The 16,954-nt window shown below is 42.1% G+C and overlaps 1 protein-coding gene across 3 annotated transcripts in view; it reads left to right on the plus strand.

The window, feature by feature from the left end:
- The window catches only part of Vps52 (vacuolar protein sorting 52), a 341,955-nt gene extending 329,972 nt beyond the window's left edge, over window positions 1–11,983 (plus strand). For all 3 annotated transcript variants that reach the window (XM_068346101.1, XM_068346099.1, XM_068346100.1), the window contains exons 13-14: window positions 11,349–11,526; window positions 11,650–11,983. In XM_068346101.1, the coding sequence (XP_068202202.1) occupies window positions 11,349–11,526; window positions 11,650–11,915 (444 nt within the window). In that variant the 3' untranslated portion in view covers window positions 11,916–11,983. The remainder of the gene's footprint in view (window positions 1–11,348; window positions 11,527–11,649) is intronic.
- Window positions 11,984–16,954: the final 4,971 nt, after the last annotated feature.

Below are 16,954 nucleotides of genomic sequence, written 5' to 3' on the forward strand. Positions count from 1 at the left end.
CATGGTTAGAGAACGATCTGGTCTCGAAGGTATGGCATAAGTAAGTATTCAATTAGGAATATTACACAGCATAGGTGAGTATATAATACAGACAAAACATATTATTCTTCTCATTTCAAAGAAAGGGGTAAATGAAACTATGACATCCATGTATTTCATAGTGTAAATAGGAGCGAAGAGAGACGCACAAGTAATAAAATAGACATTTTATTTCACAATTGCAGGTTATAGTAATAATAAATGCAATAAGGGATGTAAAGTTAATTTACAATAATAAAAAATAATGTACATAGAAATTAGAAGACTTCAATCTTGAATCTGAAAGAAATATCAAATTATTAGAAAGCACAAGTTCCAGAGGAACGTCAGTCTTTAAAAAGGAAAAACACATCATGCCCTAGGCATGTGGCACTCATGTGAAGTCTATGACATTTCACCTTGTAAAGAACAGTCTATTAGAAACACTAAGTGTCCTGAAATCGCTATGTATCACACGAGGGTCAACACAGGCACCCGTAGAGTTAAAGTCCCAAGTAACTCGCTGTTCTATGCAGAGTTAAACTGCAGGTTTCATAACACTACCTGCGGCTACCACGAAATGTTTGACTTCATGCACTTGCTTCGCGTAGTACTTGAAGAAAACGCGCGAAGATTTCCATCCTGTGAAGCTCTTGAGGCTTTCGAAATCCATACTCTGGAAGAAATTCAGAGAGGATGCGACTTTTCTAGGATCGTGATCTGCAGGTGTACTGTCAGGATCTGCTCTGCGAATGAAGTAGGTGATTTTCGCTCTTAGTTGTTTCAGTGACAGGTCGCTACCCGATGTTTCTCCTTTGAAGAGTTGGCCTCCACCAAAGTCTGAAGTTCTTCGAAGATAGACCTTGAGGCTCTCTACTGGACATAGAGAGACATCTTCCTTGTGGGCAGATTCTCCAGGGGCCCCATCTCTTGGTGGGTAATTCGTTTTTCGCGAGAAACGTTGGATCAGGGAAGAGGGTAAGTTCTCCTGAGTCTGTAAACAGGATATGACCCTCGTCTCTTGATAATGCCACTATTTCACTGACTCGGGCTCCCGAGGCGAGAGCAAAAAGGAATATAACTTTTTGAGTCAGATCCTTGAGAGGGCACGAATCGTTGTCCAAGTTGGAGGCAAAATGGAGCACCTTGTCCAGGGACCAGGAGATAGGTTTTGGCGGAGGTGCTGGGCGTAGACGAGCGCATGCCTTTGGTAGTTTATTGAAGATATTGCTGGACAGATCAATCTGGAAGGCGTACAGTAGTGGTCTAGTCAAAGCCTATTTGCAGGTAGAAATCGTGTTGGCTGCTAGGCCTTGTCCATGAAGGTGAATGAAGAAGGACATGCAAAAATCAATGGTGATTTCCGTAGGGTTTTTTGCTTTGACGAATGAGGCCCACTTTCTCCAGGATGATTCGTATTGCCGTCGTGTGGATTCGGTCTTGTATTCCTCAAGGAAGTCTAGACTTTTCTTCGAGATCCCAAATCTTTTCTTCGCGGCTAGGGAGAGAAAATCATGAGATGAAGGTCCCTGACTTTCAGTGATGAAGCGAAGACAGTCGACTTCTGTACTTGCTGAGAGAGAACTGGGCCCGGGAGGGGGATCAGCTTGGGCTGCAGCTCCAGGACCAGGGGGTACCAATTGCTCCGGGGCCACTTGGGAGCCACTAGGGCCGCTGTCCCTTTGAAGGTTCTCAGTTTGGAGAGAACTTTCAGCAGAAGGTTGGTGGGAGGGAACAGGTATATCCTGGACCATCTGTTCCAATCCAGTGACATGGCATCCACTGCTTCTGCCTTGGGGTCCTCGTACGGGGCCACATAACAAGGAAGTTGATTGTTGTCGCTCGTTGCGAAGAAATCGATCTGAAGTTCCGGGACTTGGCGAGAGATGAAGGAGAACGATCTTGCGTATAGAGACCATTCCGACTCTATCGGGCTTGTCCGAGATAGAGCGTCCGCCGTCACGTTGCGGAATCCTTGTAGGTGAACTGCAGACAGGTGCCATTTCTTCTTTTCTGCCAGTCGGAAGATTGGGAGAAGCACCTGATTTATCTGGGGCGATCTCGAGCCCTGACGATTGAGACATCTGACTACCACCGAGTTGTCCAGAGTTAGACGAATGTGGATCGAGGGAGGCGGAGAGAGTTTCTTCAGAGTGAGAAGGACCGCCATGGCCTCCAAGATGTTGATGTGAAACGTCTTGAATAGGGGAGACCATGTCCCTTGAGCCTGTTGTTGGTGGGAATGACCTCCCCAACCCTCCAGCGAAGCGTCCGTGTGGATGTTGAGTGATGGAGGTGGGTGTTGAAGAGGAATGGACCTTTTCAGGGCCTTTGCTTCCGACCACGGCTTTAAGAGTAACCAAAGTCTGTTTGGGAGCCGTCTCTTGAGGTCTCTTCGAGCGATGGATGCAGAACGTCTCCAGACTCCCGCGGCATCCTTTAGCTGTGCCCGAAGCACTGGGTTTGTCACAGAGGCGAACTGTAGAGAGCCTAGAACTTGTTCCTGCTGTCGTCTTGAGATCCTTTTGGATTTCAGCAGTTTTTTGACAGACCCTGCTATTTCCTTCCTTTTCTTCTGGGGGATGGAAAGGCGGTGTGACTGAAGATCCCAATGGATTCCTAACCATTGGAACTTCTGAGCTGGAGAGAGGCGAGATTTCTTGGTGTTTATCTTGAATCCCAGGTGTTCTAGGAACTGGGTGACTTTGTTGCAGGATCGTACACAATCTTCGGGCGATGTCGCCCAGACCAGCCAATTGTCTAGGTAGGCCATCACCTGGACGCCACGGAGGCAGAGCTGTTGAACGATGGCGTCTGCCAGCTTGGTGAAGATCCGTGGGGCCACGTTGAGCCCGAAGGGCATGGCCCTGAAAGCGTAGCTTTTCCTTTGGAGTCGAAATCCTAGGTAGGAGGAAGCGTGATGGTTCATTGGAACGTGCCAGTAGGCATCCGCCAGGTCTATCGAGACCGTGTTGGACCCTTGAGGCAGAAGGGTCCGTATTTGTTGAAGAGTCGGCATCTTGAACTTGTTGTTCGCGATGAACTTGTTGAAGGGGGATAAGTCTAGAATGACTCTGAGTTTGTCGGAGTCCTTCTTGGGGACGCAAAACAGTCTCCCTTGGAACCTGGTTGACTTTACCCTCCTTATCACCTTCTTGTTCAAGAGTTCTAGGACATATTCTTCCAGAAGGGGGGTTGATCGTTGGAAGAATTGCTGGAAGGTTGGGGGTGGTTGAGTCCAGCTCCAGCCTAGTCCCTTCTTGACGATGCTGTGTGCCCAGGGATCGAAGGTCCAACGATCCTGGAATTGGCGGAGTCTTCCTCCCACCGGAAGCACTTCATTGCTTCTGGCTTCCCGAGGGTTTACTACCTCGGCCGCTAGCTCCCCTTCCTCCTCTGCCTCTGGAGGGACGGCGAGACGCATCTCTGCCTGAGCCTCTGCTTGAGCCTCTACCTTTGGGACGAAAGGTAGTGGATTGCTGCTCAAATGCAGGGGTGAAGACCAGTGACTGTGACAGGACCGGTTGGGTGACCAGCTGAAAGGTCTGTTGTGGCTGAGCTGCCACTTGGGGAGTAGCGGATCCCGGAAACTGCCGTCTCTGTTGACGTTGCTGGGTTTTTGGCTTCGTGGGTTTCCTCTTAGGTTGAGGGCCGTCGTCCTGAGAGGATTTCCTTTTCTTCGACATGCCCCATTTATGGAGAAGGTTCCTGTTCTCCGTGGCGGCTTTGTCGGTGATCTCTTTCACTAGGGAGGAGGGAAAGAGGTGTTTACCCCAGATGTTGGAGGAAATCAGCTTCCGGGGTTCGTGTCTCACTGTAGCACTTGCGAACACGAATTCACGACAGGCTCTACGAGCCCTAGTGAAGCTGTACAGATCCTTCACGACCGTTGCCAGATGTGTTTTGGCAAGGACCATGTAGAAGTCTGGGACCCTAGTGTCACCGGCCATGACTTCAAGCTGTACCTGGAGGGACATAGATGCGGCAAGCCTTTCCTTCGTATCATGTTCCCTACGAAGGAGGTGATCGTTGAGTTTTGGGAGGTACTCGTTAAACTGACGACCAGCAACGTCAGGCTCTAGCTTCCCCACTATGAAGGTCGACTGGACGTGTTTCCAGTGCCTATCATCAGGGGGAGTGGTCAGGAAGAAGGGCCTGCACTCTTCCAGTACAGGGCAAGGTTTCTCTTCTTCCACTGCTTTCTGTACCGCAGTGAAGGCCTTTTCAAGAAAGGGGAAGGTCGCATTGTCTGGTGCGACGAAGGTCGGGTGCTTCTTACTAAGCGCCGGCATTTTTGAATTGGTGAAGCCCCTACTTTTCACCGCGTTGGCTAGCATAGCCTGGGCCTTCGAGAGATCGAACACAATAACCTCCTTCGGTTCGGTCTCTTCTTTAGAGGCGGGTTCGGACCTGAGTCGGACGTAACAGTCCGGGTACGCCTCAAAGTTCGGGAAGAACTCCACTTCTTCCAACGCGATCGAGCCGACCTTCTCACTGATGAAGATCTTGCCCATGGTGATCGGCATGTGCTCGGCATACCTCCATGGGTTAGTATCCGAGCAGGCAGGGAGGTCCTTAACCGAAATCTTTTTTGGTTGCTTAGAACTTCCGATATTGGACTTGAAAAACTCATGAGTCTCGCGAAGTTTCTTATCCATGAGAGCTTCAAGCATCTTGAAGATCTCCTGAGTGCTAGATGGGATGGGGTCCGGGGTAGCGGATGTTGAAGGAAGTGATTCCTCAGTCGGTGTAGGAGTTGGTGCAGGGGTAGAAGCGGGGGCGACCTCATGCTCCGAATCAGGGTATTCCACCTGATCTTCCTCATAGTCGAGCTCCTCGCCCATGAGGTTTCTCTCCGTAGTCTCCGACACTTCCGACATATGTTCCACGTTGTCGGAATCTAAACGGCACTCGTGCATGGACTGAGCCATGACCACATCAGGTTCCACCACTATCTGGACGGTAGGAATCTGATCACTAGGGACCACTGAGTCTTTTGATGCCTTCGGGAATAGCAAGGCCCTCAAATCTTCGGTAGCGAGATACGGTCCGGTGGCGTTCTTCTGGAAGCCACGCACCCACTTGCGTAGCTTCTCTCGAGCGTTGTCCTTTACCTCCGCTGAAGGAGGATCGTCGAACGCTTCGACCAGACGACTCTTGCAGACTGTACAGTGCTGCGGGTCCCAATATTTCAGGTCGCCTTTCTTGGCGGCGCAGGGGGCGTGGGTCCGACACGCCTTGTGCCCGTAGAAGTCCAGGCGCTTCACTCCACAGAAGTTGTGGTCACACTTCATATACTCCTCCTGTAAAAGAAAGAGATCATGAGTATATGGAAGGCATAAGAATGACTTACATTACTCTAAAGTTAAATTTTAAGTAGTTAAACTTTCACTTAACATTAAATAATTCATGAATATTGTAATGTTGAGGAGAGGAGCGGGAAAAGGAAGTAGATAGACACATACTTGTGAATCCCGCCCAGTTGGTTACCGTAACCTTATCAATAGGCAATCTCATTTGTGACCGAGGGACACAAAACGGAAATCCTCATGGATCCCCGTGGTGGGTAGAAGCCAAGTTCTAGCAGAGATTGCCTGCGAGGTGTATCAGGGGCTGAGACCACTCAGACCCTTGGGTTAAAGGGATAGTAGGAGACCCCGTATAGATCTAGGTTCTGGCAACCAACCGTGCTAAGACACACAGAGTATGCTGGAAATTTGTGGTATGCAAGAAGACAGCACAGCCACTAGTAGAATGGTAAGACAATACCTATCTATCGGAGTGGCCAAGCCATCTGGCTGCAGTGTAGGGCTGTCGGCATGTAGTCGACAGATAGTAGAAGGGGTGCAAGTCCCTTGGTGCTTCCGGAGGGCGCCGGCAGACCGGCGGAACGACGGAGGCCGCTCCAGCAGGGTGTAAGGCATTAAAGCAGACACATTGAGGATCTAAGCATAATACCGACTTGGCGGCCGCCGGCACAGCGGCGGCTCCGGCAGCCAAAGGCTGACGGCTTGGTGATCTGTTCATGAGGTAAGGCAGAATTTGCTAGAATACCCAGACCGCCGGCAATCAATGCCGGCACGCCGGAGGCCGGCCCGAAGGTCGGCCCGAAGGTCGGCCCGAAGGTCGGACAACCGAAACTAGGTAATAGAGGGGTGGGCCATCGGTTGCATGCCGACGGAAGGCGGAAGCCCTCCGGCACACGGAAGGCTGGCGACTTAGGGGAGGGAGGGTATCTCATGAGTGTGTCACCAAAGGGAGGGCGGTATCGCCGGCAGTAGAGTCGGCAAGGGACCGGCACCAGGATAGATAGAGAGACAGATAAGGAGGGATTGGAGGGGTAAGATCACATACCCCTCTGGCATCCCACCTGAGGGAGTGTACCCATGATAGGAGTGGGTCCTATCATCCAATGGCAGGGGGCCGGCAGTCGGCTTGTGCCAGGGTAACCCAAGGGAGGGTTAGGGTACACTCAAGAGGGGGGAACCCCTGTTGGACAAATCGCTGCCAGTGGCTAACCCCATAGGATGCTATGAAGGGTATATGTACCAGAGCGGCCTGCTCAACAGGAGATCAAGATAGCCCTATCACTCCACCCTAAGGAGGAGTTGTAGGACTAGGGACAGATATGTATAGGCTAGTCTACACCAAGGGATAGGTGGGGAGGGAGAAGAAGAGGGGTCTTCCATAGGGGAGGCTCTGTACAATAATGGCGACCAAGGAAGGGAGGACGCTCCCTAGCCTAGGGTAGGTAACCAGAATGAGAACGGTGCAGGAGTACCGTCTCAAACTATAACAGTGCAGAACTAGCCCCCCCCCCCCCCAAGGGCCTAACCTAGATAAGGAGTGTTAAATCCCAAGCTAGGTAGGCTGAAAGACACATCGCAAGTTGCATGGAAGGGTAAGTAACCTAACCATAAGCAACTGAGGAAGGACAGGGCCGTTCCTCTTTCTCGGTCGCAACCCTAAGGGGGGATCATTCCCTTAGGGTAGACCGAGAAGCGATAATTACTCTGATTATGGACACGATTCCCCTATATAGAAGGGGGAGCATGGCCGCACAGAGGGAATGCCCGTAGGCAGGCGATGAAGGGAGCATATAGGGGTTCCTACATTTAGGTTAGGTTAGAAAGGTACGCAATCAAACCGGTCCCCTATATGGTCCCTGAAGGTGAAAAACACTTGCATCACAGTAAACAGTATGATAAATAATGCCACTATCTTCATAACTTAACCTAGGATCACTGGAATATATCATGCATGAACACAGGTGCTAGGCAATCTGGCCTAGGGGCTAAGCTAGCAATCTAGTATGGGGTCAAACGATGACCGGATAATAGAGCGTTAAAACACGATATATGAAGTTCCTAGCTATGAAGACTAAATAACTAACAATATCAATTAGTTAAGAGGCCGGAATAAGCTGTTCTGACTAGCTAAATAAGGCATGCAAGAGAACAGCGACGCCATAAAATGGCGTGTCCGGTAGCAGCACAGCTCCACCACAAAACACGAAATATTACAAAAAGTATAAGTTACTTTACGGCCAGAGCTTATTTAAACAATACTGGGACCTGGTACTCAACTTTCCAGAAGAAGGCGAGGCCGAAGGTAGCGACATAATGAAGATGCAAGTCGATAAAAATCGCACAAGGGGGAAATCCGTCTATGCAAGGTAGCTACAAGCAGAAGGATGAGGACGGACGTGACGTCATTTAGCAATGGCGCCCGTTTGTTTACGTTTCGAGTACCAAAAGTAGCCACGGACGAGTGTAACTGTGGAACGGCTCCCCAGTTATTCTCCACCTTTCCATATCGAAGTGTTAACTCTATATGGGGTGCAGATAGCTATGTGGCGTGTTAATACATGCGTCCCCTGTTGATATACGATGTCTTAAAGGGAAACCTTTAGGATACTCGCACCAGAAGTAAGAATTCTGTGATAACCTGTGGTTTAATTCTCTGGGAATATCCTTGTAGTTAATATACCCAAGGAAGCTACCAAAAGGAACCTTCCATCAGGAAGTCATGGCTTGAGCCCAAAAAGGCATTTTAGAAACCTTGATTTTTATATGACTATTGCAGTATTACAAAATCTGTGGAGTACTTTTATGTTTGTGAGTTTTTTTATCTTTATACCTTATCATCATACTTTAAAACCAAAGACAAATAACATAAATATCAATTAAAACATTAGATAACTGTCTTCTGTAAACTAGAAATTATATATATGAAAACTGTTAAAAATTTAAAGATAAAATTAGAACTGAAGAACAAATGATAGTTTTGCGTTACTAAATCATAAGTAAAAATCATACTAGTCTTAGAAAATCAATATCCTTCATTTGATTGATATTGCAAATGAGATTATAGGAAAGAATCGACATCGTCAATATGTTTTTGGCAAATTCATCAAGTAGGCCTACCTATATTTCATAATGGTCGTTGTGTACAAATTGTAATTTGTCACATAAACCTATGATTTCATTGTTGCTGCAATCTTTTGTCAGATGTTAGAAAATCACATCTAAGGGTATTTATTCACAAAAAAAATTTTGCAAGAAGCCCCCCAAAACCCCCACCATTAATTCCCTTTCAAACTTTAGGCCCCCACTTGTAAAACTCTACTACGCCCCTGAAGGAACATGCTCGATTTAAAATTGTTGGGCCACGAGAGTACCTGTTGTGAGACTGCAAATGCGTGATTCTCCATTTAATAGGTTAAATATTCTCTGTATTTCTGATGACCGAACCTGCAAAGGTAGAACCCGTGAATATTGAGGGCTGACTGTACTGTCTATATTTTGCTTTATGCACCTCTTGTGTTAGTAAATGAAAGTAGTTTAGAATTACAAAAATGTATTCTATTATTATCAATATTATTATGATTATTATTAGCTAAGCTACAACCCTAGTTGGAAAAGCAGGATGCTGTAAGCCCAAGGGCACCAACAGGGAATAATAGCCCAGTGAGGGAAGGATATAAGGAAATAAATAAACAATATGAGAAGTAATGAACAATTAAAATAAAATATTCTAAGAACAGTAACATTAAAATAGATCTTTCATATATAAACTATTAAAAAGAGACTTATTTTAGCCTATTCAACATGAAAACATTTGCTGTAAGTTTGAACTTTTGAAGTTCTATCTATTCAACTACCCGATTAGGAAGATCATTCCACAACTTGGTCACAGCTGGATTAAACTCCCAGAATACTGAGTAGTATTGAACCTCATGATGGAGAAAGGATGACTATTAGAAGGAACTGCATACCTAGTACTGTATTACGAACAGGCTAGTACTGTCCGGGAAGGTCTGAATGCAAAGGATACTCAGAATTAGAAAAAATCTATTGTAACATGCATAACAAACTAATTGAACGACAGTGCCAGAGATTAATATTTAGATCAGAATCTAGATATTTAACAGACCGGAAGTTCCTGTCCAACAAATTAAGAGGAGAATCAGCAGCTGAAGACTAGACAGGAGAGCAATACTCAAAACAAGGTAGAATGAAAGAAATAAAATGCTTCTTCAGAATAGATTCATCACTGGAAATCTTAAAAGACTTTCTCAATAAGGCAATTTTTTATGCAATCGAGGAAGAGACAGACCTAATGTTTTTTCTCGAAAGTAAATTTTCCATCAAGAATTACACCTAAAATTTTAATAGAGTTGTACAGAGTTAAGGAAACATATCAATGCTGAGATCCAGATGTTGAGGAGCCACTGTCCTGGACCTACTTACAATCATACTTTGAGTTTTGTTAGGATTCAACTTCATGCCCCTTGATTTACAACAAAACACTTATTTTAACTAGATCTCTATTAAGGGATTCAGCAACCCCAGATCTAGCTTCGGGATATGGAATTGATTTAAATAGAGTAGCATCATCTGCATATGCAACAATCTTGTTTTCTAGGCCAAACCACATGTTATGTGTATATAGTATGAAAAGTAATGGGTCAAGAAGACTGGCCCTGAGGAACATCACATATATCATTCCTCTACTCACTGTGGTGCCCATCAACAACAACTCTGCGATCTATTACTTAAAAATTCAATAATGATGCTAAGAAAAGACCTGGCGGGTCCAAAAAGGAAAGTAACCCAGTGTCAAAGAGAGATAAAAGATATAGAAATAACGCTATGAACATTACTATACAGTACAGTATGCAGAAAAAGAGTAGTAGTAGTGGTTTTAAATATGAAAATCATAGATAGAGATTAAGTAAAAGGAAACTCTCTTAAATTGTTGGCCCTTCTATTAAGACTGTCCCATGTGTAAAAAAAAAAAAACAATGAGAAGAGCAAGTTGATACAAGATGTGCTTAAGTTTACTCTCAAACAAGAGAACTCAAAGTCAAAACAGTGAAAGGGTTTGCTACAGAGGCCATAGCACTATCCAAAACTAAACACTTGATTAGTGTCTTTCTAGAAGAACTGTTTGCCATAGCTGAAAAATCTCTTCTATCAATACCATGAAGACAAATAGCCACTTGATATCTGTTTTAATGTTACTACTGTTCTTAAAATATGTTATTTTCATTGTTTATTACTTCTCTTGTATTTTATTTATTTTCATATTTCCTCTCCTCACTGGGCTATTCTTCCTTGTTGGAACCCTTGGGCTTATATCATCCTGCTTTTCCAACTAAGGCTATAGCTTAGCTATTAGTAATAATAAGAGCTTCCTACTTTTGTGAGACTGTAATATTTACTGTAGTATACTTAGTCTTGCTATACGTGTGAGGAAAGATAAAAATGTACAAGGAATATGTTAGACTATTTGGTGTATATATAGGTAAAGAAAACACCCATATCTAATTTGTGTGACAAGTCCTTGAAGTATCCTATAACAGTATATTGAGAAGGGAGAGATTGGTGCTTTAACCAACCTACTACCTACAGTATAAAGTGCCTTTTATTGTACTTTGAACTTGCAGTAAATTAAAGTATTTAACATTGAAATCTGGTCAAGTGGATATCAATATCAAATGGTAAAATTCCAGACAGGTATGAATATTGGATAATTTTCATCTTGGCATATCAAGATCATTTTATTTTTCTATTAGATGGTTTCAGATCAAAACAAATCAATTACCCTTTGTATCAAAGGGACAATTGAACTAGGATGATAACTAGCGAATATCTGAATGCTTTAAGTTGCTATTTAAAACCTTCTTTCCAGGATAGCACAAGAAATATTTACAGTACTGTATCAAGTTTTATTGTAGATCTATGGGGCTTTTTAAAAGGTGAACATGTAGTAAATGGCATTTAAATACTGTAATTTCTCATCTTATTTTTTAAACATATTCTTAGGAAAAAACACGAGAGGATAGCCGTGAATGTGAACGATTGAAAGAATTATTAGGACAACGAACAGCAGAGTACATTGAGGAGGTTTTGGCACCACATTTTGGAGGCATGTTAACATTTGTCCGGGAAACAGATCACCTCATTTCAAACAACAATGTTGAAGCCCTGAAGGATTATGAAAGTTAGTAATACTAGAAATATTTTTTTTTGTTATATACTGTATATACAGCATAGATAGTAATGCAGTTTATAACTTTTTGTTAATGCATTTACCCACTCTTATAGTTTTACATGCTAATTTCAGAAAAAATTGTTCCTCTGGTCAAATCCTTTTCATCAACATGGAGAAAATCTGTTGAACGTCTCAATAATGAAGTAATGCAGTGCTTTTCTAACTTCCGTACTGGAACAGTGGTGTTGCAGAGAGCTCTTGAAGCCCTAATTACAGCTCATCACACCTTCAATCGTATCCTGAGTCACCAAGCATTCCAGCATTTGAACATCAAAGGTGATATTGTTAATTCGCATCATTTGATTGTAGAGGCTAAGAAATATAAGCCTACCTTCTGATCTATAGTATATTATGTTGTTATATTTAGCTTTGATTTTATCATTATAATAAAATATTTTCTTCAAAATATGTATTTCATTATTCATTTGTTCTTCATTTATGTGTTAGGTTAAAAATATTAATTCTAGTTTTGTAAGGATAAAGTTAGATACCTTTTTTATTCATGATTATTTAGCAGTTTTCTAAAAAGAACAAAAGTGTATTTTTAATGGATAAATCTATACATTTTCACTATTTGGTTCACTGACTAAATACCAAAAATATCCCATCCTAAAATGGGGTAGTTACATGTTTGTATTGCTCACAGTAGTTATCAAAGTAGCTCATTATATTTTATTATTTTTTACGAACCTCCCCTGATTTCCATATTGCTTCGTCTAGAAGCTCGATTTAATCAACATCTACCAGTAGTTATTTTTTATTATTGAAAAAATGTCTCATTTCCTTCCCTACAACTGACACATTGTAGTGGTAAAAGGTAAAGAGCCCAGTACTGACATGCCAGTCTCTTTGATATCTATTTCTCTCTCATTACAGTTTAATAAAGATGTATTCCAGATTGTTAGAATATTATTGCATTTTAAGACATCTTCCTTTATATTGTTAGCAATTGCTACATTGATTGTTCAAGTGACTTGTTTCATAGATATCATGATCCTCATTCTCTTTTTGTCTTGTATCAAGGTCAATGCTGTGACTTGGTCTTCATTGTGAGAAGTACATTTGTCTCATGGTCATTGTCATGGAAAAGTTTGTTTCAATGTTCGTTGATCAAGTTAAAAGTTCAAAGCACAAAAGGAACCTTACTTTTAGTTCATTTGAAAATCCAAGGAAGACTAGTAGTTGAATTTAGTGGGGATGACAACAATTATGACATTCCAGCACTGTTAGTTTATTCCCTTAACCAGCCAAGTTTTAATAGTGGTGAGTTTCAAAAGCTTTTGACATTTCTACCTTCATTTGTGAAATATCAGAAGTTCAGTGTGTTCTCTCTTAGAGACAGTAATTCTGGTTTGTACCTTCCCGGTTGCTTACCCTAACCTAACTTCTCAGTTGAGTCTAATGATAATACATAGTGATTCTTTCAGTAAGGGTTATGAAAGTTCACTGCACAGTACAGATTCGAGATCCTCTCACAAAGCTTCAAATTCTTCAATTACTTTTGACCTTTCTACTGCTAAGCCCTTGCATTCCTGCAATCCTAGTTGCTCTTTTAGACAACTTTCACAACCTACCATTGATCAAATTGATAAAAGGTACTTAGTGTGCTCCTGGGTACTTCAAAATAAGCTTTGTATGTTAAGGGAGGGGTCAATGATAAAGGATATCCTAAAAAACTTGCTTTTCTACTTTTTACACTTGTTGTACAAGTACTGTATTTCTTCACAATTAAGATTACTAAAATGCAAAAAGTATAATATTGAAAGATACGTTGAAGGGCACCTTTCATATAGATTAATATCTTGATCAATGCATTCATGTTAATTAAACATATTGCAGAGATCAGAGGGGTAGACAATATTTGCATAATGTTTATAGTCAGTTCGCATGATGGATATTGTTTTATCTTGATTTTACTCGACGAATTCCATGGCCTTTTGACATTTGGCTAGGCTTGAGATATATATCGAGACTCCTGCTCTTCTATCGCAGAAGGATATTATAAATAATAATTTTATAAATTTTGATATATCTCATATCAAACATTGAGGGAGTATAAAGCATGTCCCTCCATGAAGCCACTACATATTACCCCCTTCTTTGGCACCAGATGAAATAGCTGACACTACCACGTGCTAGGATTGTGGTGACCGTGTGCTTTCACCTCAGAAATTGCCTTCTCCTTTCTCAGTCTGCTAGCACACTAGAAAGACAGGCAAAAGTGGAAAAGTACAATGGTCAGGAAGTTGTTCATGTTACCCCCATCATGTGCTAGCTTGCTAACCCCTTTCCAAGCTAATACAGTGTACCTGCATCACAACTAGATTGCAAGACAGAAGACCAAGGGGGTAGTCTGGCACCTAATATCCCTCCACTCACCAAAGTGTGCACTGTTAAGCTACCTGTTATTACATTTATTAATGGTGTGGTATATGGTATGATTCCCTTAGATCTTGACAGGGCAAACAAAGTTTTGACCAAAGTCAATTGTTTGCATCATGTTTAGGATGGCAGTGTGCTTTGTTCTCTTGCAAGCTTAGGCACTGGTAAACTCTAGTTGGGTAAATGTATACGCTAGTATGTTTACTGCTGAAACAAGTCCCCTTCACACGTCTACGAGCCGCAACCTCCAGTTGTAAATAAACTGAAAAATCAGCTGATAATTCCTTGATTCATCCTATTGTAAAAGAAAATGAAAAGGAAGAACACTTGGAGGCAGACCTCGAATTTGAGCATGTATATCTTTTTCAAACCTTTTGTAACCTTATTGCTGTTAAATAGCATAATAAGCTGTTTAAGGTAAGCTCTGAAGCTTCTTATTCTTCTAAGTCTTCAGAGGCCACTGCATCCAGTACTGTTTATACCCCTCAGTTTTTCAGCTTTGTGGGGAATACCATCGATGAATTAGTGTCTCAAATTTAGAAAAATGTCAGTAGTTCCTTAAGCCTTCAACTATATACTGCATAGATGTTCTGACTTTTAGGAAACTAATCAGTTACTTAATCATGTTCTTGATTTCAATTTGATTTCATGTCTTGAGCCCATCATTGCTCCTGTTGAACAAAAGCTGTTTGACTAAAGAAATGCTGTTCGTGGGTAATCAAGTTGACAGTGTTTTTTAATCAATTTCATTTGCAGATTCTATAATAGGGATTATTATTAGCCTTTTAATAGAGAAATTTGCAGGACAGAATTTTAATTGAATTTTTAATTATCTGACCTTTTTAGATTAAACTGTCTCAGATGGGGCTTTGGAGGCTTTATTATCCTTTGTGCATTTTGTGATAAAAAGAAGAGGTCAGGTATGTACTTGTATGTTGAGATCAGTCTGTGAGGCACAAAAACAGGCATTATTTTTTTCAACTTTTAGGGCCTGTTTTAGATGTACCTGTACTAGAAATTGATAAAATGGTTCCTCAATTAGAGACCAGAATTCATACCAATCTTTTGAAGTCCATTTCTAGGAACACTTAAGTTTCCACCTTTAGGTCAAATTCTTCAACTTCAGAATGGCTACCAAGGATTCCTTTTCTTTCAGCAATATAACATCCGAAAGTCCAATCTAGTAGACGGGAAGGGGTTGTTAACTGGACTCGAAGATCTTATTGGAAAACAATATGATGGTCCTTCCCAGGGAACTCCAGTAGGAGGAAGACTCCCAATTCCGTCCCGTTGGGAAAGCCATCCCAATCTGTGGGAACTGGATGTGGTCAAAGAAGGTTACTGGATTTCTCTAGCTTTCAATCCTTCCATGTCCAAAAAGCTAGTTCTGTATCCAAGGTATCTCACCAATACAATAAAAGCTTAAATTTTGCAACTAAGAATTGTGAGCCTTCAAGAGAAAGATGTGATAGAAGAGGTCATAGAGTGGTTTTAGAGTAAAGTTTAAAGTATACTTATGAATGGTAGAGGCAAGGGATAGTGACATTGTCCTAGCAATCATGACAATACCCTAGAGACTGACCATATGTACAATTGATCAGTGCCCCTCTACTCCCTACCTAAGGACCAGGGAGGAGCAGGCAATGGCTGGTTATTACTCAGCAGGTAGCCCTAGAAGGTCTCCCAAACCCCCATCCTTAGCTCACAAGGATGGTGATGTTACAGACACTAAAGGAACTAAAGAGTTTGAGCAGAACTCTAACCCCTGTCTAGCAATCACCAGGCAGAGACGTTACAAATAGGGCACAACAACCCTAATCCCCAAAGGTTCAGAAGGTTGGAAACTAGTTCTAGATGTTTTGCCCTCGGTAAATTTACAGTTCTCACAAAGTTTTTGATGGAGACACACTAAATGGCTCAGGGGATGATAAAGAATAAAGATTGGATGTTTTTAATGGACCTTTCAAATGTATGTTTTCACATACCAATTCATCTGAATTCAAACAAATACCTTTGTTTCTTCAGCATGTCAAAGGTCTACCAATTCAAGTGCATATGTTTTCGTCTCAGGCTGGTCCTTCAAATATTCACCAGCATGTTGGCTCCCAACTCGAAATGATTAAGAATTCTGGGACTAGAAATTCTTTCATACCTGGACAATTAGCTCTTCTTGAGTAATTCATTGGAAAGAATTCGGATTCAACAAGTGTTGTTACACGGGTTACTGAATTGATTGGGGATCCTGGTCAATTTCAAGAAGTCTCTTCTGGCTCCAGTTTAGAAGATTACATAGTCTATATTCCTTTTAGGGTCTCTTCCATTGAGAAGAGGAATCAGTTCCTTCTTCTTTTGCTGCAAGAGTTAAAAATGTATAAGCCTGTGTCAGAACAGATGTGGATGACACTGCTAGGGACCATGACTTCCTTAGAGAAGTTTGTCTCTCTGGGTTTCCTAAAGATGAGTGTTTTCTTAATTCCATCTAATTTACATTGGGACATGACAGATCTAGACATCACTTCAATTCCAGTGTTGATAAACCAACTTTTACTGCTGAGTTGGTGGGACAATCACAGGCAATTATCTCAGTGAGTTTCTTTGGATCAAAAACTCAGACCCTTCAGTTTTCTGAAACTTCACAGGATGTATGAGGAGCAACACCAGATTATTTACATCTGTCAGGAAAACGGACCTCCTATGAGTTTCCACAGATAAATTACCGAGAGTTACTCGCTATATTCAAAACTTCCCAACCTTCTACAGCTTCATCTCTTTTATATAAGAGCCCCTTCACATATTTGTGTCTTTCATATTGTTGTAAAATTCTTTAATAATCAAATAAGATGGGATTTTCTCCTTGCCCTAGACTTCTTACCAGTGGTTTAAGACCTATCCAAGTTGATCCTATTTTGTTTTTATTTCTTCAAGGTAGATTGATTGGCATGTGCAACAAATAGGCTCAAATGAAATGATCACATGGTCATAATCAGACAAAGCG

The sequence above is a fragment of the Palaemon carinicauda genome, chromosome 22 (genome assembly GCF_036898095.1).
Source record: "Palaemon carinicauda isolate YSFRI2023 chromosome 22, ASM3689809v2, whole genome shotgun sequence".
NCBI lineage: Eukaryota > Metazoa > Arthropoda > Malacostraca > Decapoda > Palaemonidae > Palaemon > Palaemon carinicauda.